The sequence below is a fragment of the Oryx dammah genome, unplaced genomic scaffold (assembly GCF_014754425.2).
Source record: "Oryx dammah isolate SB20612 unplaced genomic scaffold, SCBI_Odam_1.1 HiC_scaffold_11056, whole genome shotgun sequence".
Classification (NCBI taxonomy): domain Eukaryota; kingdom Metazoa; phylum Chordata; class Mammalia; order Artiodactyla; family Bovidae; genus Oryx; species Oryx dammah.
In genome coordinates this window covers 1273232-1294718 of record NW_024080450.1, presented here as the reverse complement: position 1 = coordinate 1294718, position 21487 = coordinate 1273232, and the positions used below count along the sequence as shown (strand labels likewise).

The following is a 21487-nucleotide window of genomic DNA, read 5'->3' as shown; positions in this document are numbered from 1 at the left end:
AAAGGTCCAAAGTTCAAACAGCAGAGAAAGAGCTATGGAAACTATGGATATTCAATAAGTATTGACCAATGGTAATGACAAAGAAATAAGGTTATTGTGTTTTGGGATAATGGAAAAATACAAAAGATAAAATGATGCCTCCTTGAGGGAATTACTGTGACAGAAGCATCATTAAGGCAGTCTTGGGTAGATGGTGACTGGATAGGGCTATTACTATGGTTATAAGTAGCCATGGAACTAGACAGCATTACAACTAATTGGTCATTTGGACTATCTTCAATATAAATACCTCCCACCTAGAGCTAACAGATTGTGCACTGACCAGCAATCGATAAGGCTGTTAAAGTGACTGAGTTGGTTAGACAGTGGCCTAGTAATTTAGTGCCCATAGAAAAGACTCTGTGCATTGCTTTGCCTTACTGAGAAACCCAATTTTGGTAAGCAAAAAATAACAAAGAACAATGCAAGTGTTAAAGAGGGGAGAGGATTAACAACCTGACTTCAGTGTTAAAGGATTTATTTCAGTAGAGTAAAATCTCAGCTGACCAAGGTGAATTGTCTGCACACCAGATTACTCACCATCTCTCTTTTTTTTTCCTTCCTACTAATCACTGGGTTTTGTACTTTTTTTTTTCTTATGCCACTTGGCCTGCAGGATCTCAGTTTTCTGACTAGGGAATGAGCCCAGGCCACAGCAGTGAAAATACCAAATCCTAACCATGAGACCACCAGGGGACTCTTAGTCACTGAATTTTGAAGCAAGAGACAGAATAGAATGGACATAATATGAACATTCAGGGAGGCAGATTCAGAGTAAGAGAAACTCTGAATTCCCAGATCTTAATAGATTATTCCTAATTGCTTCATGATTTTAAGAGTGCCTAAATTATAATATCTTCCATCAATGGAATGCTGCTTTCATAACAGACTGAAGGACTTATTGAAAGGGTACCTAAGAGCCAGGAATAAATTCATTTCAATATCAAACTCTTTGTTCTTGGACTTAATCATAATCATCCTGGCAGGGAGTGAACGTTTCTTAATGTGTTTGAGCTACCAGTGTTTTACTTAAACCCATACATGTTCAATGTGAAATCACATTCCTGGATTATCTTTACTCACTGCAATCTACCTTATACAAAGTGGCCTGTTCGGGAACCCAATTTCTACCAACTTAACTCTATGCCTAAACATAATTAAGAATCAAAATAAGCAGTTGGCTGGCAACCTGGGGCCATTTTGCTCTCCATCTTTAAACTTCAGACTTGCGCTCAGCAGAGTAAGTTCACACTGAGAGACAGGAGAGAACGGAGATTGGGTGACCATCTCACAGTTGGTCTGGGGCAACTCAGTGACTGTCCTTCCTACCAGCAGTTCATTATTTAAACTCTTTTCATTCTCCCATTTGCTCTTTTATGACTAAATAGGTATAATTAAATTCACATAAAGCATGGAAAGTGAATGTATAATGCAACTCTATTGCACGAGAGAGGAGGAATTATGCTTGCGTTATCCCCTACTGCACTGTATTTTTTAAACATGAAGGTTAAGTGTTATCAGTGATTAATGCAGTGTCACATAGAATGAATGCCAACACTCAAATCTAAAAACTGAATTTCAGAATTTGTACTCCTACTCAAACAAAAAACTTGACACTTGATAATGTTAGTTCCATCGAAGGAAAGTATCATACCTGTAGAATATACTGTGTGAGGTCAACTGCTTCTTTCTTCTCATGAACAAGTAGAGTTTCTTTATCTTTCACAGTAATAATGTTGATTTCTCCACGACGTACCTCCCTCATGCCCAGAGGGCGTTTTCGAACACAAACTCTGATTTTCTCCATCTCAGTCCAAGGATTCTCTTTTTCTGAAGTGTTCTGTCTGATATATGTTTATAAGTGGGCTTTAATTTTTAGTTAACGGAATAAAGCTACCTAAGAGGTCAAAGTATCAGTATATTTTGTTATAAATTAGGTGTAATACAAACACACACACACATATACACACAATATTTGTTATATACTAAAGTGCTGACACTGAGAAAGTTCTTTCATTAGCTCTAAATCCTCCTGATTTACTTCTATCTCCATCTCTACTCAATCCCATCCAAATGCAAATTTCTTGCTTCTTTTCAATCCTTATTATTGTACATTTACTGTTTTCTTGACCATTCAATATAATTTTTTTTTTTATCCTACCTGGGTTTATTAAACACCTTGAATTTGGTGGTAAGTTTCAATGTATTTCCCCCATGTTTCTCCCAGGTATATTCTGACCCTCCCTTTGTCCTTCTTGCTTCCTTTTTTTTTTTGCCTACCCTGATATGTATTTATTTGTTAGAATACGATCCTACTCCCAGGACAATTTTATGACTGGTGCTGTCCACCACTAATTCATCCTTCTATTCAGACACATTTCTTCTCTGGCTGTCTTCAGTGAGCTCATCTACCTTAACATCCAGAAGAGAGGCAATATTCCTTGGGTTAAGAGTACAAAATCCATCAGGTTTACTAGCTGAGCCTAATGGTGGCATATATGATACATCTAAGCACTGACCACTTTACCTATGTAGAAATGCCTCTTAAGCAAGGTAACAAGAAAAGAGAACCCTTGAAAGTAGATGTTTTACCAAGACCAATGCCTTTGGCACATATACTTACAATGTCTGAGAGAGACAAATCATTCCCTTCCTTTACACTTTAGAATTTGATTAATAACCCCTAAACAGCATTTTATAATAGATTTTACACAGGATATTTCACTATATAATTGTTTCATATCAATTTCAATTTTCTGAGACCTCCAACTGGCTGGAAAATTATTTTTTGCCAGGATCTAAATTAGTAAAAAGGAGGAAATAAAATTTCTAATATGATGCATAAAAAACTACTCAAGGCTTTTGAAATATGTTATTATTTTTTTTTAACCAATGTATAGTAGACATCTAAAAAAAGAACCATTTTGGCTTGAAGTATGGCAAAATCCTGACGATCATTAAAAGTAAATGACAGGCATGTGGGGGTTCATTGTTCTATTTTCTCTTCTTTTGCATGTGTTTTATTTTTTATAAGAAAAAAACCAAACTTTCTTTGGGTTTTTTTGGACCATGCTGTGGGGTTTGCAGGATCTTAGTTCCCCAACCAGGACTGAACCCAAGCCCAGCAGTGAAAGTACAGAGTCTTAAACACTGGTCCACTGAGAATTTCTCAGAATAAAACACATTTTTAAAGCATCCTAAAAGGTTCTGCTAAGCTGCTAAGTCACTTCAGTCGTGCCTGACTCTGTGCAACCCCATAGACAGCAGCCCACTAAGCTCCTCTGTCCCTGGGATTTTCCAGGCAAGAGTACTGGCGTGGGTTGCCATTTCCTTCTCCAATGCATGAAAGTGAAAAGTGAAAGGGAAGTCGCTCAGTCGTGCCTGACTCTTAGCGACCCCATGGACTGCAGCCTACCAGGCTCCTCTGTCCATGGGATTTTCCAGGCAAGAGTACTGGGGTGGGGTGCCATTGCCTTCTCCAAAAAGGTTCTAGCTTTTTTTTTTTTAAGGCTCTAGTTTTAATGTGCAATACTGCCTAGAAGAAATAAACTATATCTGTCTGACATGCAAAGTTAACACAGCTAGAGTTAGGTCTATTCACGATCTTAAATAAGTCAGGGCAACCAGTCCTCTAAATGCCTTAGACTTTTATTAAAATTCAGAGTCCAATAAGTTATTTTGAACTTACCTAATTTGAGGTATCCAAAGAGAATGCTCTTCGGATAGGGATGACTCACTAACAGGAAGCTTCAAGTTGGTGAGGGAGTTTCTCAGGGTTCTAAAACTCTGGCTCCTACTTAGAATTTAGGGGAGAAGACAATATTGAGAATTATTGGGACAATGAACTTTCTTAACCTCCATTTCTCTAATATAATAAGGAATGGCGAGAGTAAGATGATACAAAAGGTGAGAGAGCTCAATTGAACACCTTTCGTCCTGGGTCTGCCATGTATAAACCTCTGTGAGAGCACTTAGCTCACTCTATGGTTGTCTGACTTCCCACTCACCCTGCCCCTAAGAGTCTCAGAGTCTCCAGATATTCTAATGATCTTTATATCTAGAATCAGGACAGGCAGAGGGGGTATTCTATATATGTGAAATAAATAAAGCAGCAATATTTAAACTAAAATATCCATTCTATGTAAATAAATAATGGAAAGTCGTATCTTTATTCTATTTATAAATAATTCCAATTTAGATTTTTATATGTTGTTCAATAAAAGACTAACATTCAAAAAAGTATTTGCTCTTTCACCGCTGAGCTAACCAACAGGACAGCAACAATCATGGTATTGATGGTCATAGAACAATCTAGTCCTTTCACAACTAAAAGAAGAAAAAAATACTATATGCTCTGTGCTTTGCTAAACCAAGCCAAAAAAAATTTTATTTTCAGAAACACTATAGAATTCATTTATGTATTTCAAATTACTGAAGACATTTTTACCTTTAAAATTGGGTTCTCTATTCTTTTAGAATAAAAGAACTGGTTGGTTATGAAATCCTCTGAAACCTTAGCCAGTGTAAGACCATATGGAAATACTCTGTTTTAAGGTATGAATAACAGCCCTTATTTTTTTTTTTAAGTGGCTTAAGAATGTATTTTGTTTCTCCATAACTCACCAACCATAACTTTTAAAATAACAAAACAGGCAATACACATTATTTTTAAAAGAACGTATTTTCTATTATACCAAGGTTAGTATTAGGGATTACGTGATATTTCAATTCTTAGGGACCTTTTTCAAATTCTAACTCACAGCACTAAGTGAAAATAACTTATTGTCACTCTGGCTCCCAAACTGTAAATGCTATCAAAAGTATCTTACTATTTGCAATGACCAAACTCATTGCAGGAGTTCTTCCAGGACTGGAATTGTAAAAAGCACTCAAAATCAGGACCATATTTCAAATTTTGCAGGTAAATCAACTGCTCCCAAGACCTATTTAATTCAACTAGCTGAATTAAACAGTGGTTTTTTAAAACTAAGCTTCATGACCCCTGGTTGAAGTTAATTTGACAATCTAAAAAAAAAAAATCCTATGGATTTTGTAAATTTTTTTTCTACTGCAGAGGAAAGTTAGCTCTTTTACCTTCATGGATGCACTAGATACCTCATGCCATGCTATAATAAAAACAGGTCTGCAGCAGACCCTGGTAAGTAGCTTGATGCACATGAACAATCATCTTTCTCCCATCTGGAAAGTCCAAATTCTTCATCAATTTCCCCCAGTCAAGGTATCTGCATTATCACCACAGAGGCTGTTCACTATTATTTTCTGTAAATATGGAGTAGTTGGTCTCCTCTGCTCATAGAGAACCCTGCCCTTGCCTAAGGCTCCTTTCCCTCCAGAAAAAATAAAAAGATAAAAAGTTATTACCTGATATAGGAATGAGGGATTCCATAGTTATACCCTGAAACATGAGAGACTCTTTGAATAACTGAACTATCACAATTCCCCTGTACTGGAGAAAAGTGATTAGATGAAAAGGGTGAAGTCTTAGCTTCTTTTTGTATGTAGGAATCAGCGGCTGTGGCATTCAGAATTCCTGTTTGTATATGGTACTGGGAATTATCTGGTAGCATGTGCTCCAGTACTTTTATGTAGTTAGACTTCTGTTCACTTGCAGAAAAATCTGATAAATCACACAGTTCAAACTGATTGTTGCTGGTAGTTCTGTCTTTGTTGTCAGCAGGAGAATCAAAATGCAGTTGCCTTCGAGGGCCAGATCTGGATTTCTGAGGCTTGACACACAGATTGCTTGTCTGAAGACGATAGTCTGGGCTACTGACTGCTTTATCTTCTTCCTGCATAATCTTAATGATTTTGATAAGTTGGAAGAGACGTTTGCGGTCATTCATGTCATGGACTCCCAATTTGGAGTAGTCCTTCATTGTAACGTTGGCTAATTCATCTATTTTCTGAAGGCCAAGGGCAGTAAAATGAGGATAATACTGTGCTAGTTCAGCTTCACAAAGACATTCATACAACCAGGATGTCATTTTTGTGAATAGGTTTGTTTCTATAAACTCTGAGGAGAAAAAAAAAATTCATTCACTTGAAATATACTATATATAATACAATTATTCCTTAAAAAAAAAAAAAAGAAAAGAAACCCACAAAAGAAATATGCAGCAAAATCTATTCCAGCATTCCAGGTTCTCAATAAATACATTTTTCTTTTAAAATGATTAAACAGCATAATGTATAAAGATGCTTATAATGCATTTATAGTAATTTGTCCTTTGCTTAATAAAAAGAGACTTTCAATTATGTATACACATAGGTACATGCACATACACATAACACAAATCACTTACTTATTCTAGGGAGTTCCTTCCAACCTTGCAATATCTACTTCACATATACCACAAACTACTGAAACCTTCTCCCCAACTGCTGATTGTTACAGGGCTAATTTTAGATGTTCAAGTTAATGTCAAGGCATGTCGCACAACTGTTTCCCATGATTAACGAACAAAGGCTAAGAACTATTTCAAAATGGAAAGCAGAATTAAATAGTGACTCAGAGAAGATCATGAATATAATTCAGAGAAAATCACATTTGTATATACTGAGTACTGGTAGAAGTTAGTTGAATAAAGAGGTAAAAACATCATTAATTCAGAATCTACTAATTCAGGATTTTCAGATCATTCTAAAAGGCAGGTGTTTGTAGATGTCTACCTATATACAGAACATGAATAAAAGAATTTACCTAGGAAATTAATACCATGGTCAAAAATTTTAATGGCTACACATTAAAATGTTTAAAAAATTTAACACAAGCTATTTAATTAAATACTAACAAATGATGTGGTAATAACACATAATCCTAGTCTATTATTAAAGTCAGGACCCTGGGGAGTTCTTCGTATCACTGTTAATCAAGTTCAAGTTCATAAGAATATTGAAAGGTAAGTAAACTACATTTTCTCTAAAAATTTTTTTTTAATAGTTCAGAGTTTTCAAAATTCTATTAGTTCTTAGTAAAGCTTTTCTGTTTTTCACTTTAATTTATATTTTATCTTCCTTCTAGGAGAAACAGAAAAAGAGGTCAGGGCCAGGTAAAAGTCTTAATTAAAGGACCCTGAGTAACAAACTTCGGAGGAAATGGTCAAAGGGGCTAAAAAGCACATTCTAAACTCATCCTGCCCTTTTCCATTTGTGGTAGATGAAAAAAGAAAAATTCTTTGCAGGGCTTTCCACCAAGAGATGAAATTTACTTCTGTTGCATTTAGGCTGGCCTTGTGACATGTTTTGGCCAACAGAAAGTGGTGGAAATGACACTATGTGACTTATAGGCCTAGTCAAGAGCCCTTGTACTGCTGTCAGTCACTAAGTCATGTCTGACTCTGCGACCCTGTGGACTGAGCACTCCAGGCTTCCCAGTTCTACACTATCTCCTGGAGTTTGCTCAAACTCGTGTACATTGAGTTGGAGACCATCCAACCATCTCATCCTCTGCCACCTTCTTCTCCTGCCTTCAATCTTTCCCAGTATCAGGATATTTTCCAATGAGTCAGCTCTTTGCATCAGGTGGCTTAAATATTGGAGCTTCAGCATCAGTCCTTCCAATGAATATTCAGAACTGATTTCCTTTAGGATTGACTGGTTTGATCTCCTTGCAGTCCAAGGGACTCTCAAGAGTCCTCTCCAACACCACAGTTTAAAAGCATCAATTCTTTGAGATAGTGATGGACAGGGAAGCCTGGCGTGCTGCAGTCCATGGGGTCGCAGAGAGTCGGACACGACTGAGAGACTGAACTGAACTGAACTGACAGGCTTCTTTATGGTCTGACTCGCACATTCGTCCATAATTACTAGATAAACCATAGCTTTGACAATACGGACCTTTGTCAGCAAAGTGATGTCTCTGCTTTTTAATCCACTGTCTAGGTTTTTTCATAGTTTTCCTTCCAAGGAGCAAGCGTTTTTTAATTTCACGGCTGTACTCACCATCCACAGTGATTTTGGAGCTCAAGAAAATAAAGTTTGTCACTGTTTGCATTGTTTCCTTATCTATTTGCCATGAAATGACCAGATGCCATTATCTTAGTTTTTTGAGTTTCAAAGCCAGCTTTTTCACTCTCCTCTTTCACCTTCATCAAGAGGTTCTTTAGTTCCTCTTTGCTTTCTACCATAAGGGTAGTTTCATCTGCATATCTGAGGTTGTTGATACTTCTCCCAGCAATCTTGATTCCAGCTCCTGAGTCATCCAGCCCGACATTTCACATGATGTACTTTCCATAGAAGTTAAATAAGCTGGGTGACAATATACAGTCTTAACATACTTCCTTCCCAATTTTGAACCAATCTGTTGTTCCATGACTGGTACTAACTGTTGCTTCTTGGCCTTCATACAGGTTTAACAGGAGGCAGGTAAAGTTATCTGGTACTCCCGTCTCTTTAAGAATTTTCCATAGTTTGTTGTAATCCACATAAAGTCTTTAGTGTTGTCAATGAAGCAGATGTTTTTCTGGAATGTTGGCAATTTAATCTCTGGTTCCTCTGACTTTTTAAAAATCAGCTTGTACATCTGTAAGTTTTTGGTTCACATACTGCTGAAACCTAGCTTGAAGCATTTTGAGCATAATCTTGCTAGCATGTGAAATGAGCACAATTGTATGGTAGCTTGAATATTTTTTGGCATTGTCTTTCTTTAAGAATGGAATGAAAGCTGACCTTTTCCAGTCCTATGGCCACTGGTAAGTTTTCCAAATTTGCTAACATATTGAGTGCAGCATTTAAATAGCATCATCATTTAGGATTTGAAATAGCTCAGCTGGAATTTCATCACCTCCTCTAGCTTTGTTCATAGTGATGCTTCCGAAGGCCCACTTGACTTCACATTCCAGGATGTCTGGCTCTAGGTAAGTGATCATACCATCGTGGTTATCCAAGTCATTAAGATCATTTTTGTATAGTTCTTCTCTGTACTCTTGCCACCTCTCCTTAACCTCTTCGGCTTTTGTTAGGTCCTTAATGTTTCTGTCCTTTACTGTGCTCACCCTTGCATGAAATGTTCCCTTGATATCTCCAGTTTTCTCAAAGAGATCTCTAGTCTTTCCTGTTCTATTGTTTCCCTCTATTTCTCTGCATTGTTCATTAAAGAAGGCCTTCTTATCTCTCCTTGCTATTTTCTGAAACTCTGTATTCAGTTGGGTAAATCTTTCCCTTTCTCCCTTGCCTTTTCTTTCTATTCTTTCCTCAGATATTTGTTAAGCCTCCCCAGACAACTGCTTTATCTTCTTGCATGTCTTTTTCTTGGGGATGTTTTTGGTCACTGGCTCCTGTACAATGTTACGAATCTCTGTCCATAGCTCTTCAGACATTCTCTCTACCAGATCTAATCCCTTAAATCTACCTGTCACCTCTACTGCATAATAATAAGGGGTTTGATTTAGGTCATACCTTAATGGCCTAGTGGTTTTCCCTACTTTCTTCAATTTAAGCCTGAATTTTTCAATAAGGAGTTCATGATCTGAGCCACAGCTCCTGGTCTTTTTCCTGCTGACTGTATAGCACTTCTCCATCTTTGGCTACAAAGAACATAATCAATCTAATTTTGGTACTGACCATTTGGTGATGTCCATGTGTAGAGCTGTCTCTTGTGTTGTTGGAAAAGGGTGTTTGGTATGACAAGCATGTTCTCTTGACAAGACTCTGTTAGCCTTTGCCCTGCTTCATTTTGTACTTCAAGGCCAAACTTGCTTGTTATTCCGGGTTATCTCTTGACTTCCTACTTTTGCATTCCAATGCCCTATGATTACACAGACATCTTTTTTTTAGTGTTGGTTCTAGAAGGTTTTATAGGCCTTCATGGAACCATTCAACATCAGCTTCCTCAGCATCAGTATTGTGGCATAGACTTGAATTACTGTAATACTGAATGATTTACCTTGGAAACGAAATAAGACCATTCTGTTGTTTTTAAAATTGTACTCAAGTACTGGATTTCAGATTCTTTTGTTGACTATGAGGGCTATTCCATTTCTTCTAAGGGATTCTTGCCCACAGTAGTAAATATAATGGTCATCTGAATTAAATTTGCCCATTCTCATCCATTTTAGTTCAGTGATTCCTAAAGATGTTGATGTTCAGCACTGCCATCTCCTGCTTGACCATGTCCAATTTACCTTGATTCATGGACCTAACATTCCAGGTTCCTAGGCAATATTGTTCTTTATAACATTAGACTTTACTTTCACCACCAGACACGTCCACAACTGAGCGTTGTTTCCTCTTGGCCCAGCTGCTTCATTCTATCTGAAGCTATAAGTAATTGCCCTCCCTTCTTCCCCAGTAGCATACTGGACACCTTCCGACCTGAGGGGTCAGGTAATCTTCCAGTGTCATATCTTTTTGCCTTTATATACTGTTCATATTCTCACGGCAAGAATACTGGACTGGGTTGCCATTTCCTCCTCCACTGGATGTTCTGTCAGAACTCTTCACTATGACCCGGCCGTCTTGGGTGGTCCTGCACAGCATGGCGCATAGCTTTATTGAGTTATGAAAGCCCCTTCACGACAACAAGGCTGTGATCCACTTTGCTGTACGCCAAAAACTAATACAACAATGTAAATCTACTCCAATAAGATTTTTTAAAATAGATACGCTTTGTATCACATTTCTTTCCATGTCACAAAAAGTCCAGCTCCTCCCTTCTTCTGCGATAATGATCAGAATCACTCCAGGAACTTTAAGAAATATAGATACCTGAGCCCCATCCCAGATCCATAAGAAAACAAAAAAAACAGGGACTTTCCTGGTGGTTCAGTTGTTAAAAGTCTGCCTCCCAATGCAGGAGACTTGGGTTTGATCCCTGGTTCAGGAAGATTCCACACGCCATGAAGCAACTACGCCTGTGTACCACAACTACTGAGTCTGTGCTCTAGAGCCCAAGATCTGCAACTACTGAAGCCTGCATGCTCTAGAGTCTGTGCTCTGCAACAAGAGAAGCCACCTCAATGAGAAGCCTGTGCACCACAACTTGAGAGTAGCTTCCACTGATCACAATGAAAGAAAGCCCGTGCACATCAATGAAGACCCACTGCAATCAAAAAATAATTTTTTTAAAAAAAGTACTCTATAAATGTATTCATTATGCAGTACACAGATTCTGTAAAGCATTTACTAAGTGCCCAGCAAACAGCAGGCATAGTGATCTACCTATAGCATTTTAAAATACTTTCCTTATAAAAAATTTCAAACATCACAAAAGTAAACAGAATTGTACCATGAACTCTCATCTTATCCACCCATAGATTCTTCAGTTATCAAAATTTCCCACACTTGCTTCTCCTATTCTTTCCTTTCCTGAAATATTTTAAAAGTAAATCCTAGATATGTCATTTCACTTCTAAATTTTCTAAACAGATATTTTCTTATGTAACCCTAGTGCCATTATTATACCTAGTAAGTTGTTTTTTTTTTTTAATTTTACTTTATTTTACTTTACAATACTGTATTGGTTTTGCCATACATCAACATGAATCCGCCACGGGTGTACATGAGTTCCCAATCCTGAACCCCCCTCCCACCTCCTTCCCCATACCATCTCTCTGGGTCATCCCAGTGCACCAGCCCCAAGCATCCTGTATTGTGCATCGAACCTAGACTGGTGATTTGTTTCTTACATGATGTTATACAAAGATGCCACAAAAAAAGAAAACTACAGGCCGATATCACTGATGAACACAGATGCAACAGTTCTTAACAAAATTCTAGCAATCAGAATCCAACAACACATTAAAAAGATCATACACCATGACCAAGTGGGCTTTATCCCAGGGATGCAAGGATTCTTCAATATCCGCAAATCAATCAATGTAATTCACCACATTAACAAACTGAAAAATACCATATGATTATCTCAATAGATGTAGAAAAAGCCTTTGACAAAATTCAACATCCATTTATGATTAAAACTCTCCAGAAAGCAGGAATAGAAGGAACATACCTCAACATAATAAAAGCTATATATGACAAACCCACAGCAAACATTATCCTCAATGGTGAAAAATTGAAAGCATTTCCCCTAAAGTCAGGAACAAGACAAGGGTGCCCACTTTCACTGCTACTATACAACATAGTTCTGGAAGTTTTGGCCACAGCAATCGGAGCAGAAAAAGAAATAAAAGGAATCCAAATTGGCAAAGAAGAAGTAAAACTCTCACTGTTTGCAGATGACATGATCCTCTACATAGAAAACCCTAAAGACTCCACCAGAAAATTACTAGAGCTAACCAATGAATATGGTAAAGTTGCAGGATATAAAATCAACACACAGAAATCCGTTGCATTCCTATACACTAATAATGAGAAAGTAGAAAAAGAAATTAAGGAAACAATTCCATTCATCATTGCAACGAGAAGAATAAAATACTTAGGAATATATCTACCTAAAGAAACTAAAGACCTATATATAGAAAACCTAGTAAGTTTAAAAATAATTATTTGGTATCTTATACTCAGTCCATAATATAATTTACCCCATTATCTAAAAGAAAATCTCTATTTATATTTAAATATATAATGCATATATATTTTAAAGTATCTTTTTACAAAAGTATTTTTTTGTTCAAATCAGAATAAAAACAAGGATCGTGAATTTCATTGTTATGTCTCCTTTTTTCCTCACAGGGCAGTACCCCATTCTTTCTTTTTTCCTTTATATTCCACTGACAACACAGAAACCAAATATGTCCTAAGTATGGGATATATTACACTAAAAAAATTCCTCATTGTTCATCTGAAATTCACATTTAACTAAGTGTCCTATTTTATGCTGGCTTAAGCTGGCAACTCTATATTTGAATCAAGTTCCACAATTTGGGCAAAATATTTCATAGGTGTTACCATGTGCTTCATAGTATATCACACCAGAATACATTCAATGTCTGCAAACTGCAGACTGATTTCCTTCATTGCAATCTTATCAACCAATTAATCCAATGGTTTTGTCCACTGATGACTGTTATCTGCCTCAATCATTTCACTGGGATTGCAAAATGGTGGTTTTCTGAATCTATCACTCTTTTTGGAATTTTCCTATAAAGAAAAACTTTCTGTCAACAACTAGGGCTATTTGATTATCCAAAATAGAGTTAGCACATGAAGGCAGGCATAAGAGTATCCTTTCTTTTTAATTTCTAATTTTCAGAGTTAAGTAGTGGCTAGTTATTTTGGATGGTATCCAATGAGTTCTTCTGGAGTTTTGCTTTTCTTTTTCTTTTGGGGGGGGGTTTTCAAATTCACTATTAACTCATGGGTTTTTATATATTTCAAGTGTTTTAATCAATTTTCTTAGTCTTTGAAAGCTTCATATTTCCTGGCCGAAATCTAAAATCAGCTTTTTTTCAAGAAATATGTATTTCTGTTTTGGAAGTAACTGCCCTTTGTCCCACATCCAGCTAAAGGTTATATATGCCTGTCTTAAGCAGAGAGGGCCTGGGCATTAGCAAAAAAGGGAAAAGAATGAGCACAACCACATTGGCTTTTATCTTCCTTTTGGAGATAGGAAGAATTCTATACAGCCACAAGTAGCTAATCTAGAATAGACACTACTTACTGCATATCACTTACCTAGAGCCAGACATCCTGGAATGTGAAATCAAGTGGGCCTTAGGAAGCATCTCTACAAACAAAGCTAGTGGAGGTGGTGGAATTCCAGTTGAGTTATTTGAAATCCTAAAAGATGATGCTGTGAAAATGCTGCACTCAATATGCCAGCAAATTTGGAAAACTCAGCAGTGGCCACAGGACTGGAAAAGGTCAGTTTTTATTCCAATCCCAAAGAAAGGCAATGCCAAAGAATGCTCAAACTACTGCACAATTGCACTCAAAACACACACTAGTAAAGTAATGCTCAAAATTTTCCAAGCCAGGCTTCAGCAATATGTGAACCGTGAACTTCCAGATGTTCAAGCTGGTTTTAGAAAAGGCAGAGGAACCAGAGATCATATTTGCCAACATCTGCTGGATCATCAAAAAAGCAAGAGAGTTCCAGAAAAACATCCATTTCTGCTTTATTGACTATGCCAAAGCCTTTGACTATGTGGATCACAATAAACTGTGGAAAATTCTTCAAGAAATGGGAATACCAGACCACCTGACCTGCCTCTTGAGAAATCTGTATGCAGATCAGGAAGCGACAGTTAGAACTGGACATGGAAAAACAGACTGGTTCCAAATAGGAAAAGGAGTACGTCAAGGCTGTATATTGTCACCCTGCTTATTTAACTTATATGCAGAGTACATCTTGAGAAACGCTGGGCTGGAAGAGCACAAGCTGGAATCAAGATTGCTGGGAGAAATATCAATAAACTCAGATATACAGATGAAACCACCCTTATGGCAGAAAGTGAAGAAGAACTAAAGAGCCTCTTGATGAAAGTGAAAGAAGAGAGTGGAAAAAGTTGGCTTAAAGCTCAACATTCAGAAAACAAAGATCATGGCATCCGGTCCCATCACTTCATGGCAAACAGATGGGGAAACAGTGGAAACAGTGGCCGACTTTATTTTGGGGGGCTCCAAAATCACTGCAGATAGTGACTGCAGCCATGAAATTAAAAGATGCTTACTTGGAAGGAAAGTTATGACCAACCTAGACAGCATATTAAAAAGCAGAGACATTACTTTGTCAACAAAGGTCTGTCTTGTCAAGGCTATAGTTTTTCCAATAGTCATGTATGGGTGTGAGAGTTGGACATCCAAAGAAAGCTGAGCACAGAAGCATTGATGCTTTTGAGCTGTGGTGTTGGAGAAGGCTCTTGAGAATCCCTTGGACTCCAAGGAGGTCCAACCAGTCCACTCTAAAGATCATCAGTCCTGGGTGTTCATTGGAAGGACTGATGTTGAAGCTGAAACTCCAATACTTTGGCCACCTGATGCAAAGAACTGACTCATTGGAAAAGACCCTGATGGTGGGAAAGATTGAGGGAAGGAGGAGAAGGGGTCGACAGAGGATAAGATGGTTGGATGGCATCCCCGACTCAATGGACATGAGTTTGGGTAAACTCCGGGAGTTGGTGATGGACAGGGAGGCCTGGCGTGCTGCGGTTCATGGGGTTGCAAAGAGTCGGACACGACTGAGTGACTGAACTGAACTGAACTACTGTATATTTGAGTTACTAAATATTCTCTCTAGGTCAATTTCTGACTTCAGTGTCAACTCCAAAAATTAGTTGTGGCTTCTTTAAGCTTTATTAAGAAGGATGTTGAGGCATTTACAATCATTAATAGAAAACAAGATGAGAATTTGGGGGCTGGGAAGGGCAAGTCATTTCCATTTTATTTCTTGCAGCCCTTCTTACATACTGAAGTTAAAAATGTACCACTGACACCTTTGTTGCACTGTGACAATGAGGATGTCAGTGTAGTTCCTTAATATAAAAGTGACAGGATATAATAATCACTAAGAAGTGGAAGGACCAGACAATGGAATATAGATAAAAATTTTTAGTAAATTAAGTATTTTAAGAAATCTGTCTGTTTTAAACATCCCCTACTATTAATAGTTTATAAAGATTCAGATAAAAATAGCAAACTGATAAAAGATGAGTTAGAAGTCAAGGTGGATGACTATTGATTTTGCTTAGTGTTTGAGCTTTCCTGTTACATTAGCTATAACTTCACTGGTTTGCTTTTCTCTCCTCCTGTACCCATGGTAAATAATCCAAATCTATTTCAATTCTTTCTCTTTTTTTTTTTTTTTGGTGAACCACAAGACACAAGGATCCTAGTTCCCTATCAGGGATAGAATCTATGTCCCCTGCAGTGGAAGTGTGGCATCCTAACCATGGACTGCCAGGGAATTCCCTCAATTCTTTCTTATTAAGCTCTGAAACAGCTTCAAAATCTCCTTTTGGGTGTGAGTGCACGACAGGGTACAATTCTATGAGTTCTGACAGTTGTAAACACCTGTAAAACCATCACCACAATTAAAATACAGAATATTTCCATCACCTTCAGAAGATTCGTCACATCTCTCTGCACTCCATCCTACCCTCTGTCCTTGGCCCTAGCCAACGACTGATCTGACTCCTTGGAAAAGACCTTGATGTTGGGAAAGACTGAAGGCAGGAGAAGGGGATGCCAGATAATGAGATGGCTGGATGGCATCACCAACTCGATGGACATGAGTTTGAGTGAACTCCGGGAGTTGGTGATGGACAGGGAGGCCTGGCGTGCTGAGTCCATGGGGTTGTAAAGAGTCAGACATGACTGAGCGACTGAACTGATCTGTATGACGTTTCTGTCATTACATATAAGTTTGCTTTTCTGAAAGCTTATGTAAATGGAAGTATACAATATATTCTCTTTTGTATCTGGGTTCTTTTATTTAGCATAATGATTATGAGATTCATCCATAATGCACATGTCACACCCTCATTTTACTCAGGAGGAAAAAGACTAGAATGAATCAGTGAGTTGCCCAAGTTTTAACACAGCTCTCAAGGAACAGTTCTCAGATTCAAACTTAGGTCTTCTCGTGGCTAGTCCCATGTTCTTTGCACTATTCCATGCTGCCTCCGTCAAAAGCAGCTGCAAAGACAGCTCCCCGCCAGCTCCCCTAAGAGGCCCACTATGTACCCTGCTCAGCAGAATAGCTGCCTCCTGCAGATCTGTGCTGCAGCATGGTATCTCTCACAGCTGCCACCACCAGGAAAATGTCCTGCAAATCAGTAAAACCCAATGGAGGCCAGATGGGCAGATTTTTACATGAGGGCCCACTCATGTTCAATGCCACAAGTATGCACAGTGCTCCTTTGTGACCCAGAGAATGCTAGGTCTCAGCTGTTGGGGTAACAATCAGAAATAGAGTCTTGGAAGAAATCCAGTTGGCAGAAATTCAAATTTTCTTATCCTGGTGGCAGAGAAAATAAACTGGAAGGGGAATTCATGCAACTTTACACACAATTAAGGAAGCTGATTCACATTCCAGGATGTGGATAAGATCCAACTATTTAACATGTCCCCTCAAACTTTTCATTCATCTATCTAAACTATGTAACTCTACCCACCTAAACTGCCTCAAACTGAACTTGGAATCAGATAACTCTCAGTCATTTAGCTGTGTAACCTTGGGCAAAATCACTTAGTTTCTCTGAGTTTCATTTCCCCCTCTCAAAGGATGTGATAAAATATTTATGTAAAACTAACTTGAAAATTTTAAAGTACTCCATAAAAATGGAGCCATGCTCTTACTCAGCACTGGGTCACTGTGCCTGGTTTGTAAGAAGTGTTGACTTATTAGAAACAGATACATCATATGAAAGATTTTTAGAACTATTAAAAGGTGGTTTCTATTATTTGATTTATAAAAAGTTGAATATGTAAGAGATTCAAAAGGTAAGAGATTAGAGATATGGAAGCAGAGGAATTATACTTGCAAAATACACTAAGTAATAGTAGTACTATGTGTAGGCTTCTATTAACTTATTATTTCATCGATAACAACTGTACAAATACTTTCCTCTCCTTCATGGACAGGGGGATTCTTTACCACTGCGCCAGCAGGAAAGTCCAAACACTTAGTTACTATATATTATATAGAGATATTAGATGATGCTACATACCAAAATACTAAGGTATAATTTATGTATAACAAACTAGACCAATTTTAGAACAGTTTCATAAGTTCTGACAAATACATACTCGTGTAACCATTATATCAATCAAAACACCAATACAACCAAGACAGTCCCATCAAAAGATTTCCCAGTGCCCCTTGGGAGTCAATACTCTCCTCCACCCATGGTCCCAGCTAATCTTTGATCTGCTTTCTGTCACTATGGCGAGTGTATTTTCTGCAATTTTTCATAAAATAAAATCATATAGTGTCATTGTTAGTTTAAATCTATTTAATATACAAAGACTGAAATTTGGGGGATTTTTCCTTTCTTAGGTCTTTGGGAAAAAGTTAAAATGATTATACTATTTTTCATAGCTCTTTTTTCACTGACCTAAATGACATCTGCTAATAAGGAAAATTTTTCTTAAATCAGTCTAATTTAACAGAAAAATGAATAGTGAAACAAATTTGAAGAAAATATCACAATCTACTGCTGCTTGACTGTATAAATGTCAATTCAAAATCTCAATTTTCTTTTTTTAAAAAAGTATTTATTTATTTGGCTGCATCAGGTCTTAGTTGCAGCACACAGGATCTTCACTGTACCATGTGGGATCTAGTTCCCTGACCAGGGATCAAACCCAGGGCCCCTGCACTGGGAGCCCAGTCTTAGCCATTGGATCATCACAGAAGTCCCTTAAGACTATTCAATATTTCCAATAAGTTATTGCTCACTATAAAAGTAGACAACCCAAATCTAAGGTCTATATATTCCTCGTCAATCAGAAAAACGGGGGAAATCGCCCAAGTTCTAAAGCAGCCAAGCTATTTTCAGTTTTTCAAATTCATGTTACATTTCAAATACTTAAATTATCAAAGAGAAAAAGGAAAAAAAGGGTCAATACACCCCCCAGAACATCATTAAACTTTAATAACTTTTTAGAGATATAATTCACATATCATAAAACTCACTCATTTAAAGTGTATGATTCAATAGTTTTTAGTATGTTCACAGAGTTGTAGCAACCATCACCACAATTTAATTTTAGAACATTTTTACCACTCCAAAAAAACCCCCCGATATCATTAAATTTTAGATGTTACACTAGCATCTAAAAGAGAAAAGCATTTCTCCTAAAACATTTACTTCTATAATTAACAAAAACAAAATTAATCACGGAAGAAATCAAGAAAATGTATTGAAAGTTTCTGTGGAAATTTAGGCTGTGGTTAACAGCTGTTAAGAAGGTACAGGATGAATTATTTTTTAGACTCGTGTAGCACAGAATGAAAATCTCAAGAGCTTTGTTGAATAAATTAGAAGAGCATTCTGAATATGTTCCAGGTGGGTGTTTATGGCCATAGTTTTTAAGAAGTAATTCAATATAAACCTAATAATGCATAAACTAAAGCCAGTTTCATTTTATTAAGAATATTAGGAACTCTACCCTAACTTATTTTAAATAAATCGCCCTGTTTAAAACAGAAAGAAAATCTGATTCATTTGTCCATGTATTTCATAGTATCAAATAATGTTATTTTTATAATGTTTAACTAAATAATTCTTTAAAGGGGTATTTATTTTTGTTATAAAGAATACAATGAAGAGGAAAGTAAAATGTGGCTTTGGGTAACTTTCATGGTAGAAAAAACAAAAGTTGGTAACATTTGTGTGTCACAGACTTTTTAAAAGAAAAATATTCAAAGTTAATTCAGAAATAACTCATGTTCTCAAGTTTAAAAAAATTCACTCCATTCAACAACAAAATTTCAAATTATTTATGCTGAGCAACCCCAGAAACAACTAAAATTTCACAAATGCTAGAAATAACCAGATCATTTGTGAGGTAATTAAAAACACACACATAGTAAATAGAACTTAAATATAATTAATCCTAGATCAAACCTGACAAATACAACTTACAAAGCTCTTTAAAAGACCATTAAATTTTAAAATAAATATTCCGCATGGAAAAGCCTTTTAAGTGCACTTTTAGGAAGTTATTTATAATGTAACTGTAAAAGAGTAATATTTACTTCTAAATATGATTCGATTATGTTAGAGGAAACATTTTTAATGGTATGGCAGAGAACATAAAGCTTTCCAGAAAGAGAAAATAAGGGGCAATGAGGCAGGTTATCTTCACTAAGGGGAAAAAGATGTGGCAGAGAGAAAACAAATTAAAGAAGGGAGAGTTATGGAGAACATTCAGAACAAAGGATTATGGGGGTAAAGAACACTGAAAAACAGTGTGGCGTTATCTCACAAAGTTGAGTGTTTATATAGCCTACAACCAAGCAACTCAACTCTTAGGTATATTCCTTAGAAAAACCTCTGCACAGGAGCTTCATGAGGTACACACAGAAAATGTTCAGAGCAGCACTGTTCACAAAAGCCAAAAACAAAATAACCTGAATGCCCACTGGCAGGAGGATAAACAAACTTGGGTATATTCAAACAACGGAACATTACACAGTAGTGGAAAGAGAACAAACATACTGAACAACTTATCAAATCTCAGAAACATAATGAGGAAAAAAACAAATCCCAGAAAACAATGTCCTTTTTCCTAACGCTTCAAAAGCAAGCAAATCCACTGCATTATTTAGGCATCAAAATAGAAAATGTAGGATAAAGGTTATTTCTGATGGAAGAGCAAGAAAATGGTGAACAGGAAGAGAATACAGGATATTATCCGCTAGGTCTTAGGCATTTATTCATTTTGTATTATGCTTTGTAACTTACATATATATGCTTCATAATACCCTTTGGAATGTATCACATAATATTTATATTAAGATAAAGGGGGAAAAAAAGAATCCTAGCGCTTTCCCCATCAATAGAGATCATCCTGTCTATAGCTGATCTAGGGCATCAGAGGATGAGATGGCTGGACGGCATCACTGATGCAATGGACATGAACTTGGGCAAACTTTGGGAGACGGTTGGAAGACATGGAGGCCTGGCATGCTGCAGCCCATGGGGTTGCAAAGAGTTGGACATGACTGGGAGACTAAACAACAACAACAAAGTCTATAATACTAAGCCCATGAAGGATTTCCTCACACCTTGTAGTCTGGCTTGAATGTTTAAAACTTTTTAAAATGTCAATATTTAAAAGGCAAGAACAATTAAAATTAAGTTATGGCTGTACTCTTTAGAAGGACATATACTACCCTACACACCATAGTCCCCCTGCTCCCCATTCCTTTATACATTTCCATTAATTGGTTAGCCCTGTGTACATCAGAGTTTGAGAACTAGGATCTGCTTCAACACCTTCATTTTATGTGGTATCTGAGGCTCTGAATGATTAAGTGACTTGCCTAAGGTCACACAGCTTTGATAGGCTAAACCTCAGTGGTCTTTTCAAACACCTTACTATTTTCCGCTTTCTTTTTTTTTTTTTTTTTAATTTTCCGCTTTCTACTTACTGAGATATATATTTTTTAAATGAATATACTGTTTCTGAAAGTAAGGGACTACATAGGCAGGTCAGCAGGCATTAGAACATACTATATGCTCTCATTAATATAGAGGTGATGTGAAATATTATACAAGGACTAAAATAGCTTCTGACTGCCAAGAAGTATTTCTTTATCTGAGTTCCCCTAAATTGTGACAATAGCCACTTAAAAAATACATATCCCTATAACAACTGTATTGAGATATAATTCATATACCATACAACTTACCCATTTAAAGTTTCAAAGCCTTTTAGTATATGCCTTTTTAGTATGTGTAGTACTAAACCACCAATCCATCTGGCCCTAGGTAATAATGACCACTTTAAAAGTCACACACAAAGTCACACGATACTGTTAGTAACTACATACAATACAAATCCAATATTCTCAATGAAA

At 36.9% G+C, this 21487-nt stretch overlaps 1 protein-coding gene across 2 annotated transcripts in view; it reads right to left on the bottom strand.

Moving 5' to 3' along the window:
- The window catches only part of LOC120860304 (kinesin-like protein KIF24), a 65075-nt gene that overhangs the window by 37526 nt on the left and 6062 nt on the right, over nucleotides 1–21487 (bottom strand). Inside the window, exons 2-4 of one of the 2 annotated variants that reach the window (XM_040236084.1) lie at nucleotides 5422–6073; nucleotides 3728–3835; nucleotides 1694–1883 (exon numbers count right to left, since the gene is read on the bottom strand). In XM_040236084.1, the coding sequence (XP_040092018.1) occupies nucleotides 1694–1883; nucleotides 3728–3835; nucleotides 5422–6044 (921 nt within the window). In that variant the 5' untranslated portion in view covers nucleotides 6045–6073. The remainder of the gene's footprint in view (nucleotides 1–1693; nucleotides 1884–3727; nucleotides 3836–5421; nucleotides 6074–21487) is intronic. The other variant, XM_040236085.1, reaches the window with a different exon arrangement.